At 41.7% G+C, this 18,992-nt stretch overlaps 1 protein-coding gene across 1 annotated transcript; it reads left to right on the plus strand.

The window, feature by feature from the left end:
* The first annotated feature begins 14,637 nt into the window (after positions 1-14,637).
* On the plus strand, positions 14,638-17,869 carry tbxta (T-box transcription factor Ta). The gene is made up of 8 exons (XM_030063987.1): positions 14,638-14,822; positions 15,049-15,313; positions 15,798-15,932; positions 16,040-16,101; positions 16,202-16,263; positions 16,708-16,881; positions 17,010-17,133; positions 17,611-17,869. Exons 1-8 carry the CDS (start codon positions 14,638-14,640, stop codon positions 17,867-17,869), a joined length of 1,266 nt encoding a protein of 421 aa, XP_029919847.1.
* The last annotated feature ends 1,123 nt before the right edge of the window (positions 17,870-18,992 follow it).

Raw genomic sequence — 18,992 nt, forward strand, 5'->3', positions numbered from 1 at the left:
GCATTCAGCGCTTGAAAATGGCTTTTCATGCCTCACTCTCAGAGAAGCCAATTGGCTGTAATGCGTAGCACGTCCCCTCTCTCCCTCACTGCAGGCGATTCAATTACCTCCCATGCAAATTGGCCGGGCTTTCATTTGGAGGAGGCAACCCTGGTAACTCATAAGGCATCTCATTGGTAATCTCAGCAATTAGGCTGCTAATGCATCTGTTTGTCATGGTTTGGAGAGAGTGAAAAAGACTGGGAAAAAATGAAAGTGTCCAATTCAAAGAGCGGGGGAAAGACTGAAAGAGGTCTAGCATGAATGCAAACTCGCTTATATAAATTCAATCAAGCCTGATGAGATGTGTTCAGAAATGTGTGTTTTGCTCTGACCTCGGCTCAGTCAAAATCTTCAAAGCTGCAGCCACCTATAGCCGACATCAGAATTCAGGCTGCACCGTTTGGACGGGGGAATTTATATATTTTCAACGGCTACTGGAGAGAATGAGCAATTATACAACTACTTAATGTGTTTGCTATCCTCGGGAATCTATTGTCCTGTGAGCGCTCATGTTTCGGCTGAGAGTTTATTGTTTATCTAGCACTCATGAATAAAACATCATGTAGTCATTTTACCACATGCTGTTGCATTATATCCATCATTCACAAATCCTGTGCCCATAATTTGATTCTCAGTGTAATATTCATGACAACAAAGCAGCCCAGAAAAGTGAAGCTGGAGAGACATATGCATTTTTGTCGCCTCTTAATATGATTTGCGGTTTATTCATCATCAATCTTGCGCAGGCTGCTGGATTTGGAAAAAAAAAGATGTTGCGCATTGTTTAGAGTTCACATTCAGAGCAGATTAAATTATTGCATTGCACATAATGCACAGTATTACGGAAAGTCGATACCTGGGAATGCATGGAAACCCTGCATGGGGCATGGTGGTATAGTATCTGTTCTGGCCACCAGAGGGTGACCACGCATCATTGAAAGACCAGCCAGTGTGGTTAGTTTTCATAGAAAGACAGGACTTTACACAGACAGACCAGCACAGATCCAAATAAGCTTGTATTTCACATTATGCAGCCAACAGGATGTCACTGAGGCAGCATAATATGACATGTACCATCTTTATTTCATGCTCCTTTTATAGATACTACTGAAACTTAAGTGCAGCAATAGCACTTTTGGCTGTTATTTACACTGGCTTTGCACACACACACACACACACACACACACACACCTCAGACAGATGTAGCTGAGCCCTAAGCAGACCCTTCCCATCCTTCCCAGCCTTCATCTCCTCATCCATACAGATGCTCTCCTCCAGGTCCTTTTCTGTCATGAACACCAGGAGGCAGTTTAGACAGGGATCACTAGCAGGATCAATGAAAATGTCACCAAACCTTAAAAGAGTGTCAGCAGCTGTGTCTCCTTAAGGCAGCGGAACAGCGATGTCAGACCTACATCTAAGGCAGGAGAGACCTTGTTCACATTTTACAGGGCCTTGGCAAATCAATATTCATCAGCCGGCTCTTATGAATGACATAATTTTTCTTGGGCTGATGTAAGTATTTGTCATCATGGAGCTTTCCAGCAGGTCTACCCGCTGGGAATTCTGACATCTTCCTTGGTTAAACACAGCTTTTAACCCCACCAAACCACATGTGTGTGCACAGTATGTGATTATATAAATATATATGGAGAATTTCATTCTAAATGGAGGTTTCCTCTATCTGACCGAGTAATTGCTTGCATCAGAAGTCAACTCCATTACTGAATATCATTACATGTTCAGGTATTCAGACAGCTATCAGCAACACTGAGCCCGTTCAGATAAGATAAGATGGGTCTTTGCGGCAGTAAAATAGGATTCACCAAGCAAGAAGACATTTATATTGTAGGCACACAAATGAAAGATAAACTAAGGATAAAAGCATTATAAAAACAAAACAAAGCAATAAAATATATATCATTACAAAGTTACAGATAATATAAATCATTGTGCAAACATATGCTCTTGACAGCTTCTATACATTACATACTGTATACATCAGTAAACATATGGAGAAATTATGGCTTACATCAGTTGCTACAGATGCTCACTTATTTATGGATTACGATACTTAAACTATGGAGAATAATGTAGTTTTAAAAATATTAGTTTTTCCAGGGTATAAAATGCATAAAATAGTGACATTTTGCTGGATTTATTCCTGTAACAAGGAACAATAAGGCAACATTTCCCACCCAAAAAATGCATATGCAGTGTTGTGAGAAGATGAGTGTAGGTCCCGCGGTGGCACAGTTGACAGCAGTTCCTGGTTGACTGGTAGAAATGATTACAGTGCAATACATCATCCTGGGAAGCCGGTACCTTTACTGTCACCTGGGATGAGGCAATCTCCAAAGCAAATAAACAGGAGGCCTGCTGTGGCGACGGGAGCAGGGACTGAACCTCCAGCCCCTGTCCCAGCCCCGGTGGCTCCCCCTGCAACAAAAGAGCAGACGGTGATTCCAACCTGGCTCTTTTGTCGCGGGTCCACATGGGGCCATGATTAAAACAGCTCCACTCACTGAGGGGGTCCGCTTGCCCTCCCCTTCCCTCGACAGGAGCACAACCTCGAGCCTCCCCAGCGCCCCAGGAAACACAGGAGCCGCTGCAGAGGAGGCCTGTGGGTCTGTAATGTTCAGGACGTCCTGTCATGAGAATGAGATAATCTCTGTGGTCTCAGTAAGCTAAAGAAACCTCATCTCCAGTAATTCAGTAGGAAAAAAAAAAAACTTTTTAGGGCTGATGTCAGCATCTTTAAATGTTTCCTTTATCATACAAAAGATTCCAAATATTCAGCGTGTCTTCTTGTTTATTCAGATTTCTATTCTTGTCAGGGAGTTCATTTATGCAAAATAACTGAACAATTAAAGGCAGAGAGGAAACACCACTTTCTTATGATATGGTAAAAGATGATGAATTCCAATTAATTCTCAAAGAATTTAACTTACACATGCCTCCTGAGTTTGGCACACCTAATGCACATCTCCTTTTTTTTTTTTTTTTAAATGTTTTTATGGACCTGTGATATCAAAACACTGGATTCAAGGGACATTTAAAAGAGTGGGATCAATGCTATCAGTTATCAGAGGCCATAATGTGAACCTGAGGGGTTTTATTCTTCCTCAAATTCCTCCTTTACATAGGTAAATAAAGTGGTGTGCCCTGTCCTAAGAAACTGCATCATCCGCCTTTAAACTAATTAATAAAATGTGCAAAGAACTGAATTGTCCAGGATTTTCAGACTGTTTTTCTGTAACTGAGGTCAGAGTGCAGCCCTCATTATGTCAGAGTCCAAAAAATCCATATATCACTCTATCCCACAAACTTGGCGCCTATGATCCTGAGATCTGCAGGAAAGCTGTGTTCTGTGGGTCCCAGGTGTCCCACCAAGCGCGAGCGAGGCAGCATGTTTGCGCTGGGCTGTTTGCATGTGTCCGAGCTGCTCCTGATAGGATTACCGAGACGCCGAGGTTGTTGATCGTTCTCTCCGCATAGATTAATACTGATTTGTCGCTGCATCTCTGTCTTGTCACCTTGGAAGTTCAAAGTGAAACAGGGGAGGGCTGTGTGGTGGGACATGATGGGTGGGTCGGAGCGGGGTGGGGGGTGCCGGGTCCTTCCTCTCTGGCCTTGGTGCTTCACTATGGATGAAATGCAATCTTTTGATGTCCCAGCGTCACATTACACTGCATGTTCTACATGTGTAAACACCCCACAACCCTATATTGTTGTGTTAACATCTTATAATGTGGACAGGATGCACGTATTTGCACATCACATATTTGTCCTTCTCATTAGTTATATATTGCAAATATGTTGATATTTCATACTGAATATTTTCCATATTTTCCTTGTGTTATTTTTACAACCTCATACATTCTAACTTATCTTTTAGTGTTGAAAGTAATGAATGTGTGTCAGTGCTGCACAAATTGTAAAGCAATACAACAAGAAAAAATATGAGTGAATAAAAAAAGAGCAAAAAATGTCTAAAATCAAATTTATAAATGCCAGAATATGATAAATATAATATATGAATGAATAAAATGGGAGAAAATATAAGGATGGGCAAAATAACGGTTTAAAAACACTGTGAGACAAGAAATACATGCAGAATATGTACAATATGAAGACTTGCCAAGAATGCATAATATATCCAGCATAAAATGCAATATTATTCAATATCAATACATTTGCGCTGTCTAACGTTGAGAAAGACATAATAGAAGCATTCAGTGCATTAAATGAATTGATGTTTTTTGGTGTCCCTGCTCTGCATTGATCAGCATGGGTGTCCACACAGAAGAGACACTGTGTCCTTTATCTAAGGTCAGGTCAAAGGTCAGGAGAGTCTCAGCAGCTCCAGTACAGAGAGACACTCTGTTGCTCTGAGACTCTCAGTTTGCATCTTGAGATTATTTCTCAGAGTAGCAGGATACTGAAAATGGTATTCTTGTATATGAACATTCATTCATACTCTTTTCAAAGAATTCAAATTGTTTTGAACTAATGATCAGGTTGGGGTAGAAATTATCCTTGTGTAATAATTCTACACCTTACAAAAAATCAACATGCATCGTGTGCTTGGGATAGTATTAATACAGGAGATGCATGGAGATATGGGAATTCCAAATCCATGAAAAAGCAACATGTTTGAAGCATAGAGCAAAGAAGATAGAGAGAGAGAAGGAACCAGGGAGAGAAGAAGATAGGGGGGTCAAAAAAAAAAAAAAAGAGAGCAGAGGAGAGACGCTCCAAGATGAAGGGACAGCAGAAGAAAAGGGGCAATTACTGTTCCTTTCTTATGGAAATGGTAATGAAGTGGGACATGGGGCCCGGGACAATAGAGGGCCACAGGCAGGTTGAGCGTCACCGTGTAAACTGCTTCCTGTTAGGGAGCCATTTAGCCCTCACTTTTACTGACTAACAAGCCATCTCCACGCTAACTACAAAGAGGCTTTCCCATCAAAGCTGGAGGCTGCTGCTGTCTGCTCAGTCCAGATAGGCCTTTCCCAGGCTGCTCATATCTGACGGGCCAGCACGGGCCTTCAGGGCTGCACATTCAAAACCCTCTTGTTTCTGTTTTTTTTTTTTTTTGCCTTTTTGCAGGGATCAATAATGGCCTCTTCCTATGTTTTTAAATCTTGATGCTGAGCCAGTTGTTCAAGTTTCCAAGACTCCCACTGACTTTGGCTTCATGAGGAGGGATGTAGCCTCAGTTAGCCTCAGCCTTTTGTAGACTAACATGAATCTTCATCATTTTATGCATCATAGTCAGCAGCAGCAAAGTGATGTAGGGTCATTTAAAAATGTCATGCAGCCTCGTATTCAGTCTTTAAATCTTGTTTTTCTGCAAACAGGGTCAAAGTCTGCCAGTGGGATGCCACACAATTTTCTTGAATCACGTGTCATTTTCTTGATCCTAGTGCTCTAATCTGCCTTATTCTGTCTTGTTTCACCATATTTATACTTGTACAAAGAAGAAGTTGTCTCAGAACAAGTGAAACTGATTGGAAAGTAGGGGAAAAAAAAAAACATTTCAAGGCTGAATAGGAGATTAAATGAGTCGCAATGACAGGATTCTTTTTTTTTTTTTTTTTTTTTGAAAATACAAATGTGAAGTTATTTTATCCCTAATTTAATCAGATGATCTTTTAGAGATTCGGAAATCTTTATTAAGAGAGACTCGAAAACATTAAACATTCAGACCACTGACAAAGTGAAATACACAAGTCATTTCTGTCACATGTGCTGCGCAACACACAAGAGCCTGAATTACAAAATGTAGCCACATACAGCTCTGAAAATGAGAGCTGTCATTGCTTTAAAATCAGTGGGGCGGCTGTGACATTCTATTGTAATTCATTTTCCGTCTGTTCCATTTTTAAGACGCACGGGTGCAGAAACGGGTCTTGCCAAGTTGAGAATGTAAAACTAACCAGAGCTGTGATCTAGTGCCATAATTATTGATTTGCAAGTCACATAAATGGCGTCAGGTTGAGGAGCTGAGCTTGGCAGCGAAATTGAATTTTCATGTGTTCCTTTTATGTCTTTCTGCCAAGTTGCTTTCATCAGGGAATCATTTCTTTTTCTGTAATTCATACATGCTAGTCATCAAGGGACTGAGACCTACATGTGGCCCGGTCAGTTTGACTCCTCCGTGCTGCATGAACAGAAGGGGGCAGTCTCCAGGTACCAGGGGGATGGAGTGGAGCTGGGAGGGCTATCTGCTGTGGTAAAAGCCCAGGCAGGATTGGAAGGGGGTGCTGTATCTATTGTCTTTTAATGAGATCCTTTGATGTGGCCCCACTGTTTGCTGTTTGTACACCTGGGTCACTGTGCCTGCATTCAGATTGGCTGTCTGCTGGTGGAGGGGGCGATTCGGCATATTCCAGGTAACACTTTTCAGTCAGCTGCTGCTGCTGCCTGGCGTGGGAAGGCAGTAAAAGCAGCCCGGCCCCCTTTGTTTACCCCCCCCTCCACCCCGGCCCAAGTTTATGGTGCAACACCCCGCCCCCAACCCCTCATTACTCCTGCTTGGGCCCCCAGACTCTTCAGGCAGACGCTGGCTGCAGCTCCAGAGGTAGAGCTGCCTCCCGAGGCTCACAGGCAGCGCTACTTCCTCACAGCAGCAGCAGGAAATGACTGCTGCCTTACAACTGGTGATGAATATAACCAAGACCAGCACACATTAGATGGAGAGAGACATTCAGCATGCATATGGTGCAGCACAAGAGGGTCATCTTCTTGTAAAGAACGGCTAACTGCTCATGAATTTCATTATTATGGGTTCCAATGGAGCGTTTTAGTGTCCCATAATGGTCTAAATACTGTTTCAGGGGCTTTTCCACCCTGACATGAATAGAAATCCTGGGGAAACTGCTTTACAAGTATTAAAGACATATCCAGCCACTGGTTTCCATTCATTCCACTATGACATGAAAATGAACTCTCAGAGACTTCAGACTTTCTTCACACCAGTATTCCATCACCGTAATAAAGTCATTCCCATTAGTTTTCCTAAAAGCAGCAGCGCTGTTTTGTTTTCATGACTTGAAATTGGGCGTAGTGATACGGTCTCTCCACCGGTAAATAGTCCCCGGGGAAACGTTCTGTGGTTCATGAATGGTGACAACTTTGTTAGCCACAGAAGCAGAGCATTATAAACTGGATGTTTCAACCAAGAATTCAAATATAAAAATCAAGGGATTTTGATTACATGCTGTGAAATGTTAAGAACGCCCACATGATCTGAAAAAAAAAGGAGAAGAAGACGAAGAAGCAGAAAATAGGCCAAACATTCAAAATCACTGGTATGATCCTTCAAGGTTTTTGGCAAGTGTTTCATTCTGGCTGCAAGTCAGATTTGTCAGCAAGTGTTTCACAAATTAACACGCTTTCCAGCACTTTCCACACTTTTAAGTGCTAATTTTCAGTGGTTCATAACCGTCATGAATTTGCAGAATTTTGTGCTTTGTTTTCTCTCCATGTGTGATGTTGGAAGGGGGTTTCTGTCACTGCGGATGCTGCTGTCAACAGAATTTCCCTTACCAGGTTGCACAGATAGTCAACACCCTATTATTAGCTATATTTAAGCTGGGCATCCTTAGCAAGGTGATCAAGGCAAAGTGATCAAGTGAGCAAGAAAATCCTAACAGCTCACCGGGCACGCATAAGGAGGCGACACCGGCTTGTGTGAACATCTCATTTTAATTGTGCATTTATAGGGAGAGGAAGTGATGGTGGAGGAAGAGGGTGATGAGCCGGGCTCTGAAGTCACACGTTGCCTGACTCTGGGTAAATAATGTTCCTGGCTGCACCTATCATTCATCCTCTGGCTTTAACACTTACTGTTTGTCAGTGGAAAGCGGCCTCACTCCTTTTGATCTCCCCCCTCGCCCATTCAGCCCTCCCACCCACTCACCCGGCCCAGCCTTGCCATAGCAGAGACCATCCTATAAGCAAAGACAGAGAGGCTTATAAAACGTCTTCCCAAGCAGACAGTTATGACTAGCAAGTCCAAATTAATGATTAATATCTGTTAATATTTGCTAATGCCTTTCACAGCTTCCCAGCACAGCCAAAGTCAATCCTTCTTCGTGTCAAAATGTGATAGAGCCGAGTGTGATCTCACTCCGCGGGGTCTGCTGTTAGTATGTGTGTATGTGTGTGTGTGTGTGTGTGTGTGTGTGTGTGTGTGTGTGTGTGTGTGTATGTGTGTGTGTGTGAGCATGTGCACACAGCTGGGGGCTGGAGCGAGGAGATTTAACTGTGTTTTCTCACACACTAGTGTCTGCTGACCTCAGCTGCTCATATTTACATCAGGCAACACTGATCTGTGTGGAAAGAAAAAAAAAAGTCGGAAACAGGCAAAAACAAACCTGCAAAGAAGACAAAGTGCTCAGGTCATCAGTTTGGAAATAAAGCTTCGCTGGGCCAGGAAATCAGGAGGGTTTATTGTATTGTATTGAAGATACATAAACCACAGCAGCATAAGACACAGCATATCAGACTATTGAAAAGCAGCTAATAAGACAATAAAGAGTGAATCACATTGAGCCAAACTGGCAGTGAAATGCATTGCCGGCACTGATTCTCTCAGTCTAAATTTTTAATCTGTTTGAGTAAAGCATCAGGATAAAGGAGCCTGGTGCCTAAATGAGATGTCATTTATCATCCTCTATTTGAGAGGGACTCTGACAGAGTGACACATGCATTATTGAATATCACTGGAGTCATTAGTTATGTAACGATTTACTCACCGAATTGGAACTTTGAAAGGGGTGTCATTTTATTTTATTTTTAACATGAGTGAATAACCCCCCCCCCCCCCATGAATAAAATTAAATGAAAATAAAAATAAAAATACAAATACATACATACATACATAAAATAAAATAAAATTGACTTTTGATAGCCCTTCATATCACTTATCATATATTGCTAAAAAATTCTGATAAATGGACAGTTTAAGGGAAGATCTGAGCTCAAGCAGGTTGTAACTCAGCTGGGTGTCATCCTGGCTACCTGACCGGCTGCCCCTGGTGCTCTCAGCCTGGAGCAGGACCAGGATCACAGCCACCCATCCCATAATAGAAAGCCATAATTCCTGGGAACCATCTGATTTCAGCACAAACCAAACAGCCCGTCCCTAAAAATAACTCTACATTTCCATCAGAATATATCTGGTATTAAAGTAGCACAGACAGTCATATTGTTCTTGTTATGCTACTTTATTGTAACTTATTTCTTCCTTACTTATCTTCAATCTGCTCAGTATTATGTTATACTATTACTACCATATTATACTTTTATTCTTTTCTATAGCCTTGTCTCCGCTGCTGCAAAAATGTTATTTTCCCCACGGGGATCAGTTACATTTCATCTCATCTAATCTGATCTAATCTAATCTAATCTGACCTAAATCCAACCGACTTGCCTACTTTCTCTTTAGCTGGATGAAGGGGAACAAGAGGAGTATGCAGACAGAGAAAATGATTGTAATAGTGAATAATAATAATAATAATAATAATAACAATAAAACACCACAGCTCTTTCAAACAGAGGCCTGACACTGACAGCATCATCTGATTAAGTGTTGTGTGTGTCTCCAAAGTTTTGAGAAATTTAGTCTTGTGATCTTAAATTTCACATTTTTACTGATTGATTTGAGTTTTTAAAATCGGTCCTGCAATCCTGCAACTTAAAAAACACCCAGCTGCAATGTTTTCGTCCTTTATTTACCCAGATGAATTTGTGTTCATGTCAGTATTGCCCTGCATTACATCCACAGTTGCACACACTGAGCTCTGATTTTCCTTTAAATGCTCTGATTTTCCCTTAAAAAGCTCCCCTTAATGGCTATATATTTTGATTTGTCTTTTTTTTGTCTTGCCTAACACTATCGCATCCATATTGTGTCTCTGCTGGTTGCAGCTTCATTAAAGCTCCGTCACACTGATACTGAGTGAAACATTCAAAGCCAAGACGCTGTTGTTTCATGGCTGCAGCCTCACATCAAATAGAGAAGATCTCCACATCTTGTGCATCATTTTAGACACATTTCCCTGGAACTCGACAGCACATGATTAAAACTTGTGGATCTCCACAAGAATAAAAATCATGGCTACATTTCCAAGCTTTTTTTTTTTTTAGTTTTGGTTTTTGTAGCAACTTTTCTCCAGTAAAGTGATATGTAATGATAGCAATATAACAAACGGTAGTCTGCACTGCAGCTCTCCCTCTCCAGAATTAGGCCGATCTGTCCCCTAGTGTCAAAGCAGAGCCTCCTATCATTAGCATGCCAAAGGTCCCAAGGTCCACTGTAGGGCATCTAGATGAGGGCGGGGGGTGAAGGGGGGTGGGGGGTGCGGCAGGGGGCAATTACTGTCCCCACTAATTCTTTTTATCCCTTTCAAAGGGCTGGGTGATTAGAAGAGGAAAGTTTAGATTTCCTGAACTTGAAGTGGAAACGCAAAAGTGACAGACGAAGCTCAGGGCTCAATCCACATCAGAGCAGGCTGGGTCTGTGTGTGTGTGTGTGTGTGTGTGTGTGTGTGGGAGGAGGGGGGTGTCTTTACTGGTAGGGTTACTATGGGATGTGGGGAAGTGATGACTAATGGTGGTTTCACTTGTTGGCCGGGCTGTGTTTCTGCGTGACACCTCTCCATGCACACAGTTGCAATCATACAGGAAGATTAAAATACAATATGGAGAGCGACTGCAGCTCTGTGGATTCTGTTTACAGCCAGACTCCAACACCATGAAGACACCGAGAGGGGAGCTGCACTCAGCGTGGCACTGAGGCGTTTAGCTGAGGATCTGATCAGAACTGCTTACAGTGAATGAGCGTCATCCCTCCTTCATCAGCAAATAACAGAAGCTACACTTATGACATTAGATATGACAAATCCATCAACCTGTTATAGTTCATCCTATCACTGTTCATCAACAACAACCATATCCTTCCACATCACACACAATGTAACATTTCACTGACCAGTTAGGATCTAAACTAGTACTTAAAATGCACCATCTTCTTCTTATTATTTTTATTTATTTATTATTATTATTATTATTATTATTATTTTTTTTTTTTTTTGCAAAACATGCTCTCTTATATATAAGAGTAAATAGTTACTATTTTGTGTTTTATTTTATTTTATTTACATGTTTATTCTAGAGTACATGGTAGTACATTTTATTCAGAGTACATAGTTAAACATTTCATTCAGAGTACAAAGCTCCTATTTTGTGCTTTAAATTCATTTTATCTTAAATAATTTATCTTCTTTCACATTTTTACTCTATAGTACATAGTGGTACATTTTGTTCAGAGTACAGTTTCTATTTTATGCTATATTTTTATTTTTATTTTATTTTACTGTAAATAATTTGCCATTTATGTATTTCTTTATTCTACAGAAAATATAAGTACACTTTATTCAGAGTGCATATTTTCTGCTGTATTTTTTATTTTACTTTTTCTATTTTAAGTAATTCATTGTGTTTCTATCATAGTGGTGCATTGCTTCATTTTGTGCTCTAATTTATTTTTATTTGACTTTATTTCAATAATTTACCTTATTTCTATTTTTATTCTATTAAGGTGCTCTTGGCATTTACCTGCAACTTTCTTACTGCCTTATTTTACTGTAATATTTGAGCAAACTTTGGTACAAGAATTTCTTTCGGCATTAGTCAAGTTTTATCTTATCTTATGTTATCTTATCTGGTCTTATCTTATATTATCTTGTCGTTCATGAACGAACAGTGTAAGGAGATGAGATGAGAGAAAAGGAGAGCTTAAGGGAGGCATATTAAATAGAAGCTGACGGTTTGCAGAAGTTTTTCTGACATTTTCATAATAGCATAAAACTTTTCCACATATATACAGTATATATATGTAAATATAATCATACAGAGGCCAAGCCTTCTCAACACAGTCTCAGCATATCTCATACATCAGATCATCTCTCATAATCACACTGCACACAGAGTCTATAGCTACTGCTAATTTCCAGCACTTGTCTCTGGTCAAACTTTCACATGTACGGCTGTATTAAAAGTTACAAGACATTGCTCATATGAAATAGATTCAAATGCACATTGCAAACACACTAGTGCGCTGAATTACTGTGTTGTTTTGTCAGGTAACCAACTCAGGTCATAAGTCCCAAACAAATGAATTGTCAAGCTTTCTGTGTGTGTGTTGGACTGTTTTTTCTTCCCAGGGCTGACTCATCCGCCTCCCTGTGTTTACTTATTTAGGCCAGCGAAGTCCTCTGGAAAATATGCATCGTTATAACTGCCCCTTTGTGAAGCACCAGCCCTCTGTAATATTTGTCACCTAGGTGAGTGTGTGCTGATGCCAGAGGAGGCCTGCATCGGTTAACCCTCACCTCACTGGGCGGCGACGTGGGTGAGTGTGTGTGTGTACGTGTGCGTGTGTGTGTGCGCAGTACAGCGGGAAACCTCCAGTGGGTTTTTCAAGCAAACTTCATCTTTCGGAGCAGACGTTCCCTCACAGTGTGGAACCGGGCTGGGCCTCCCCCCACCTTCCTCTGTGTTCAATTCATCCACAAGTCAAACAAGCTGAGGATGCTGTGTGTTGTTTTGAGCTTTAATTGGTTCTCATAAGGCCTGGCAACCACGACGCACTGCTGAGTTTGAGCCAAGAAACTGGTTTGTTATTGCAGCTACAGACTCTTCAGCCCCAACTTAACAAAGACACACCATTACTGAGCTAAATCTTAGTTTCGGAGGTTCAAATCAGCTCGGTGTGTGTGTGTGGATCTGTAGGGGGGTTAGAAGCAGATACTGGGCCTGGCTGGAAGGGGGTATGTCCTGTATATAGTCATTTTAACACTCTCTCTCTCTTTCTCAGGCTCCAAAATAAAAAAAAAGGGGGGAAAGGAAGAGGCCGCTGAATGATATGGGATGGAAAGGTGTGAGAGAACCCCTTTACATTTATGGCCTCTGTAGAAACTGGAGGAAGTGGTGTAGTAAAGTGGAGTCGCGCTCCAAAGCCCTCACTCAATTCCAAGTACATCACAGACACTGGAATCAGAGCCGACGGGAAAAAACAACAACAAAAAAACAGAGGGCTCAGATGTAAAAACACAAAACCCTCTCAGGATCAATGGAGCCGATTTAACTGCACCAATACTGTAAAACCACGGTGAGATCTGATGTCAGCTGAATATGGATGAGTAAGAGTTTCAGTAAGAGAAATTATAGTCAGTATATAGGCCTACGTGTTGGGTGTTACTTTGCCGCTTTTTAGCCTGAGTGAGTCCAAATTTAATCCTGTAATTTTTATCATTATTCTGGAGGACAATAAAATTAGACAGAAAAAAAATCACATGTAGGAGCAATCAGGAGCAAAGTTCCCTCTAAATTAATAGCTTGGTAACCAATGTTTAATAATTCATCACCAAATAATAATATCTTGTCAGCCACTAGTTGTTAGTCTACTTTATCTATAGATACTGCACAGAAGGAAGAAAGCAGGTTTGGAAGCATATAGGCCTGTGTGTTGTTATTATGTTAATTTGCTGCATTTTATCCTAAGCAAGTCCACATTTGATCCTGTAATTTTTATCATTATGCTGGAGAGTAAAGACCTAGAAAATTAGATGAAAAAAAAAATCATCACATCTAGGATCATTTAGTTCCAAAGTTCCCTCTAAATTGAGAGTTTGGTCTAATAATATATCAGCAAATAATAATATCTTGTCCATCAAATGAATTGGGCCTGGAAGTTTGGTGGTAAAAGATATTATATGCAAAATCTCTGCCGCGGCTTCAGGTTTAGTGAATGGATGGTCCTATTTTTAACGGTGGAAATATGCAGAGCGCTGAAATATTTAATATCAGTTCTTGCAGGGGGAGGCATGCAGGCCCCATTACGCAAATCCAGGCATCGCTTGTGGGCCGTCCACACTTTGACACAACAGGAACACAGAGTCCTTCCTAATGGCCCATCCCCAGTAAACACCAGGCCTCTCCCATGTGGATTTGAGACAACAAAAGATTAGCATTATTTGCAAATACACAGCTGAGTTCAAAGGCGCTCGTCTCTTTCCTCTCTTCCTTCCTTTGTTTTAAAGCTTTGAATGTATAAGTCACTTTGCAGAGGCCGTAGAACTGTAATATTTTTTTTACCCATCAAACATTTTAAACTCCACATTTCCCCTCCATGCTTTACATTATACCCCCCTTCTCAAATTAATTAATTGGTGAGCCTATGAGAAACCTTCACTGGTTTTGAACAAAGACTCTTCCCTCCCCAACTTATATTTGTAAATGCATAAAAACTTTTGGAAGATATGTTAAAGTGGAGAAAGAAGGCTAGCCTGGTGAGGTCAGTGGAGATTGGAGAGGCGCACGTCGAAGAGGCGTGGCCTGCGCGCACAAGCCACGCCCCCTAGCCCCATGAGGTCCCTTGGGGCCCTTAAATTACAAGGCCTCGGAGTTTGGAGGACGGTATCATTTGGGCCTTATCTCGCTGTCAGTGCTGTCTCAGAGTTGGTGACCCCGCACTATAACGCGTAATTGGAAGGGATCTGGATCTCTACTCTGCTTGGAAATATGACTTCATCCAACCCTGACCAGCGCCTGGAGCATCTCCTCAGCGCCGTGGAGAGCGAGTTCCAGAAGGGCAGCGAGAAGGGAGACGCTTCCGAGAGGGATATTAAACTGGCACTAGAAGATGCTGACCTATGGACCAAGTTCAAAGAGTTAACCAACGAGATGATTGTCACCAAAACGGGAAGGTAGGTCTGATAGGGTGTGGAGGCCGCGGCGGTGGCCTTAATTTACCCACGGGCCAGCCGCCACTTTGGTCCCAATTTTTACGCACTAGTTTTTCCAGAGGCACAAGTGTGGTTAGTTAAATTGTTTTACATCTACTTCTAAGGTAGAATCTGATGGGACACAAGAGTAGCTTTTGCGCCAATAAGGCCTTTACGGGTCTACAATCACTGTTCTTACCTTTTCCAGGAGGATGTTTCCAGTGCTCAGGGCCAGTGTCACCGGGTTAGACCCCAACGCCATGTACTCGGTGCTGTTGGATTTCGTGGCGGCGGACAACAACCGGTGGAAATATGTGAACGGGGAGTGGGTTCCCGGAGGCAAGCCGGAGCCCCAGAGCCCCAGCTGCGTCTACATCCACCCGGACTCCCCCAACTTCGGAGCGCACTGGATGAAAGCGCCCGTTTCCTTCAGCAAAGTCAAACTGTCCAACAAACTGAACGGGGGCGGACAGGTGAGGAGCGCTCATATCTTCTTGCAAATGAAATAAGCAAAAGAATATCAGTAATCATGGGAATGAAAGTGGGTGACTTTCAGCTTTGCTGCATTACAATATTCTATAATTTAAATGCATTTGAATGCAACGGAATATTATCTTATCAAGTCATCTACTGTCATATTCCCTGTAAAAAGGTTTATTTTTCTAACAATAAAAAGCGCTAATGTTACAGCGCATTTCCAATTATTTCATTTTATGGTAACTCATTATTTTGAAGAAAAAACAAAACAAGGTTACACTAGCGTCCAGAAAATGTCAGTTGGTTCAAATTACAAAAATCCTATTTGGAATGGTGGCAGATGTTTTAGCTTGTTTTGAGAAAAAAAAAAAATAGTTTATAAGACTCCATGTTAAATGGTCTGATTTAAATACTAAACTGTTGCTGTTTGTTATAATCCATGCTGATACACATTGTGCTTGAATTGTAATTTCTTCATAGATCATGCTGAACTCCTTGCACAAATATGAGCCGAGGATACACATCGTGAAGGTTGGAGGGATTCAGAAAATGATCAGCAGCCAGTCCTTCCCTGAGACACAGTTCATTGCTGTCACAGCTTACCAGAATGAAGAGGTCAGTTGTACTACATGAAGCATATCCTCCAAAATAAAACCCTCAAAACAACACTGGCTCTGCATCAGATGATGTTAACAGTAGCCGTGTCCTCCTCTTTTTTACAGATTACTGCTCTGAAGATTAAGCACAATCCCTTCGCCAAAGCGTTCCTAGACGCCAAGGAAAGGTAAGGGCTTTAATCCCAAACTGCGCTGGCACTATGTGTATACAAAGTTCCTGCATTTGGAAGGCATGTTGGATCTGATGCGAACTGTTCTATCTTGCAGGAGCGACCATAAAGATGTGCCTGATCACAGTGCAGAAAGTCAACAGTCTGGCTATTCTCAACGTGAGTGCCTTTCAACTATTTGAAACTTGAACATATTCAACTGATTTCTTACAAAAAACATGGGGGGAAAAAGGTGATGAGCCACCATCGGAGAAAAAGTTAAAATGACTTAAAAAAAATTAGTTAAAAAAAAAAAAACAAGAATTAAAAACATGATTATAAACACATTTAAAGTTACCACAAAATTCCCTTGAAAAATTACAAAGAACAAATTGGCTTAGATGTTAAAGTAGAAATTTAGAAATCCTTTTAAATTTCTTGACCACTGCCAAAGACATATTATGACATATTAAAAGCAACTTCCAGTGGTTTCTGCCCATGTTGTGGCCTTCAAGTATGCATGAAGAGTTGCAGTTCAAAACAAACACTTGCAGTCATGCTTTAGTGCCATGTTGAGAACAGTGCCATTCAGTATTCCTAAACTGGCTTCATTTATTTCAACAGTTGGAGGTTGGTTCCTCCCAGGCCAGAGTCCCATCTGCCCCAGCAGCAGCCCCCCACAGTTCAGTGGGACTGCAGGCCATTCCTCTGGCTCCTACTGCGACCGATACTCGAGCCTGAGAAGCCACAGAGCGGCCCCGTACCCCAGCCACTACCCCCACCGCAGCTCCAGCACAAGTAAGGACCCACGAATACCTTGTACATAACAAGTTGTTTACAATCCCGTAAAGCCAAACCCATTGGGCACTGATGGAAGAATCATCTCGATTGATTGCTCTGTATGTTTTTTTTTTTAAAATTTTCAGACAACTACATGGACAACACTTCAGGCACTCTGCCTACTCATGACAGCTGGTCCGCTCTTCAGATTCCCAACTCAACAGGCATGGGCACTCTGTCCCACACCACCAACTCCACGTCCAACTCAAGGTGAGTCCCTAAAGCCTGTAGTTTGACCACACATCTGCAATTCTGGTGTGTAACGGAGGAAGAAGTTCAAAGCACATGCACTTTTTCTTGCTCCACCATGTCGTTAGTCTTTGGTGAAGCATGAATATTGTGAAGCACATCTCAAAGTGGTGGTTTGTACTTCACCCCGGAAATAAAGGATCCTCCTGGGTTGATGTCATTACTTTTTTTCATACACGGCTCTCCCACACTGCAAAGCGTCCAAACGTCAACATCTTCTCTTCCCAGTGTGGACAGAGAGGACGAGGCGGAGCATTGCTGGGTACGCATTGCACTGTGGGATGGGCTGGCGGGACCGAGTGACATCGATCCAGGAGGTCTTCAGCTTTGTGCACTCAGTTTTTAAGCAGACAGCATCGAATACAATTGTATGACCTGCCAGTTGGAGCTGGATAATGTCTGAGTGCTAAAACCTCCATTTGTCTTTCTCATCTACAGCCAGTACCCCAGCCTATGGTCAGTAGCAGGGACAACCCTCACCCCTTCAGGCTCGGCCTCAGGCTCCATCGCCGGGGGTTTGACCTCGCAGTTCCTGAGGGGCTCCTCCTACACAGGCCTGACCTCCTCGCTGCCCGTCTCCTCACCATCCTCCATGTACGACCCCAGCCTGACTGAAGTCGGGGTTGGGGAAGCCCAGTTTGAGAGCTCCATTGCCAGGCTGACAGCATCCTGGGCGCCAGTGGCCCAAAGCTACTGAGCAGCTTCCAAGCCCCATCCTTCCTCTGAACCTCCTCCTCCTCCTCTTCCTCTTGTGGCCCGGCAGTGATCTCTGAATCCCGGAGGCGCTGGAAGCAGGAACCCAACAAAACACATGCATTGACAGCCAGGGGATGACGTGGAAATGCCACAAGACTTGCGAGGATCCCCTTTGGCTTTTGTGCATGAACAAGCTTAGATTATCCATTCCAGACTGTCTAAATCCAAAGTCCAAGTAAAGTTAGACTGGAGTCATATATGAAATATACTTTACTGAAAGAAGTTGATATCAATGTGCAAAAAGCGTGAAAGACAATCCAGAGGCCTTACTGTTTCAGCATCAATATTGCTGGTGTCTTTCTATAATGAACTATATTATATTGGCTTAATCAACCTTAGAAGAGTTGGATGATCCACTGGTCCCTAGATAGTAGGGTCACCCTCACACACTTTGCTCTGAGTAATTGCCCAACCCATATGGATACCTGTTTTTACCATTCTTCATAGCACATTTATTACATGATTTTATCCATATGGCGCTACACAACCAAACTGAAGCAAAGAATCACAATGTTTGACTTATTTTTTTTGTTATTCTAAAATATATATGAAGAAATAATTGGTTGTGCTAACATATAAATGTATATGTGTATATATAGAATAAATTAACGTCCATGTTCATTGTTTTCCATGTAAAAGTGCCTTTTTTGATTGCAATATGAATGTGCGCCTTCCACGATCGGGATTGAAAGACCCAAGTGCCTTTTGCGTCCTTGCAGGGTTATCAGGCATGAAGACTCCCTCGCAAAAACACCTGTACATAACTATCTATTTGTATTTGGACTCTCTGTGAGTTTTATTTATGTCATTTAATAATAAATTAAAAATTTCCTTGTTTTTTTTGCTGAAATTTTGTTTTGTTTTCTTTGTCACATTCACGCTTATTTCAACTTCAGCTTTATGAGATGCAAAATTTTCCCCAAAACATACACTAGTTTGTTCACTGGATGACATTGAAAAGTAACATATTTAAGGATAAAATACTATATACTTTTATAATGAAACCCTTATAGGCTAAGACATGAAGGGGTGAGGAATTTACTGACACACTGTCACTGGTTTAA

This window comes from Myripristis murdjan, chromosome 11, assembly GCF_902150065.1.
Source record: "Myripristis murdjan chromosome 11, fMyrMur1.1, whole genome shotgun sequence".
Classification (NCBI taxonomy): domain Eukaryota; kingdom Metazoa; phylum Chordata; class Actinopteri; order Holocentriformes; family Holocentridae; genus Myripristis; species Myripristis murdjan.

Coding starts and splice junctions, on each gene's coding strand:
- tbxta (XM_030063987.1), top strand. CDS start 14,638: ATGACTTCATCCAACCCTGACCAGCGCCTGGAGCATCTCCTCAGCGCC. Junction 14,823..15,048: donor ATTGTCACCAAAACGGGAAG/GTAGGTCTGATA, acceptor TACCTTTTCCAG/GAGGATGTTTCCAGTGCTCA. Junction 15,933..16,039: donor CAGCTTACCAGAATGAAGAG/GTCAGTTGTACT, acceptor TCTTTTTTACAG/ATTACTGCTCTGAAGATTAA.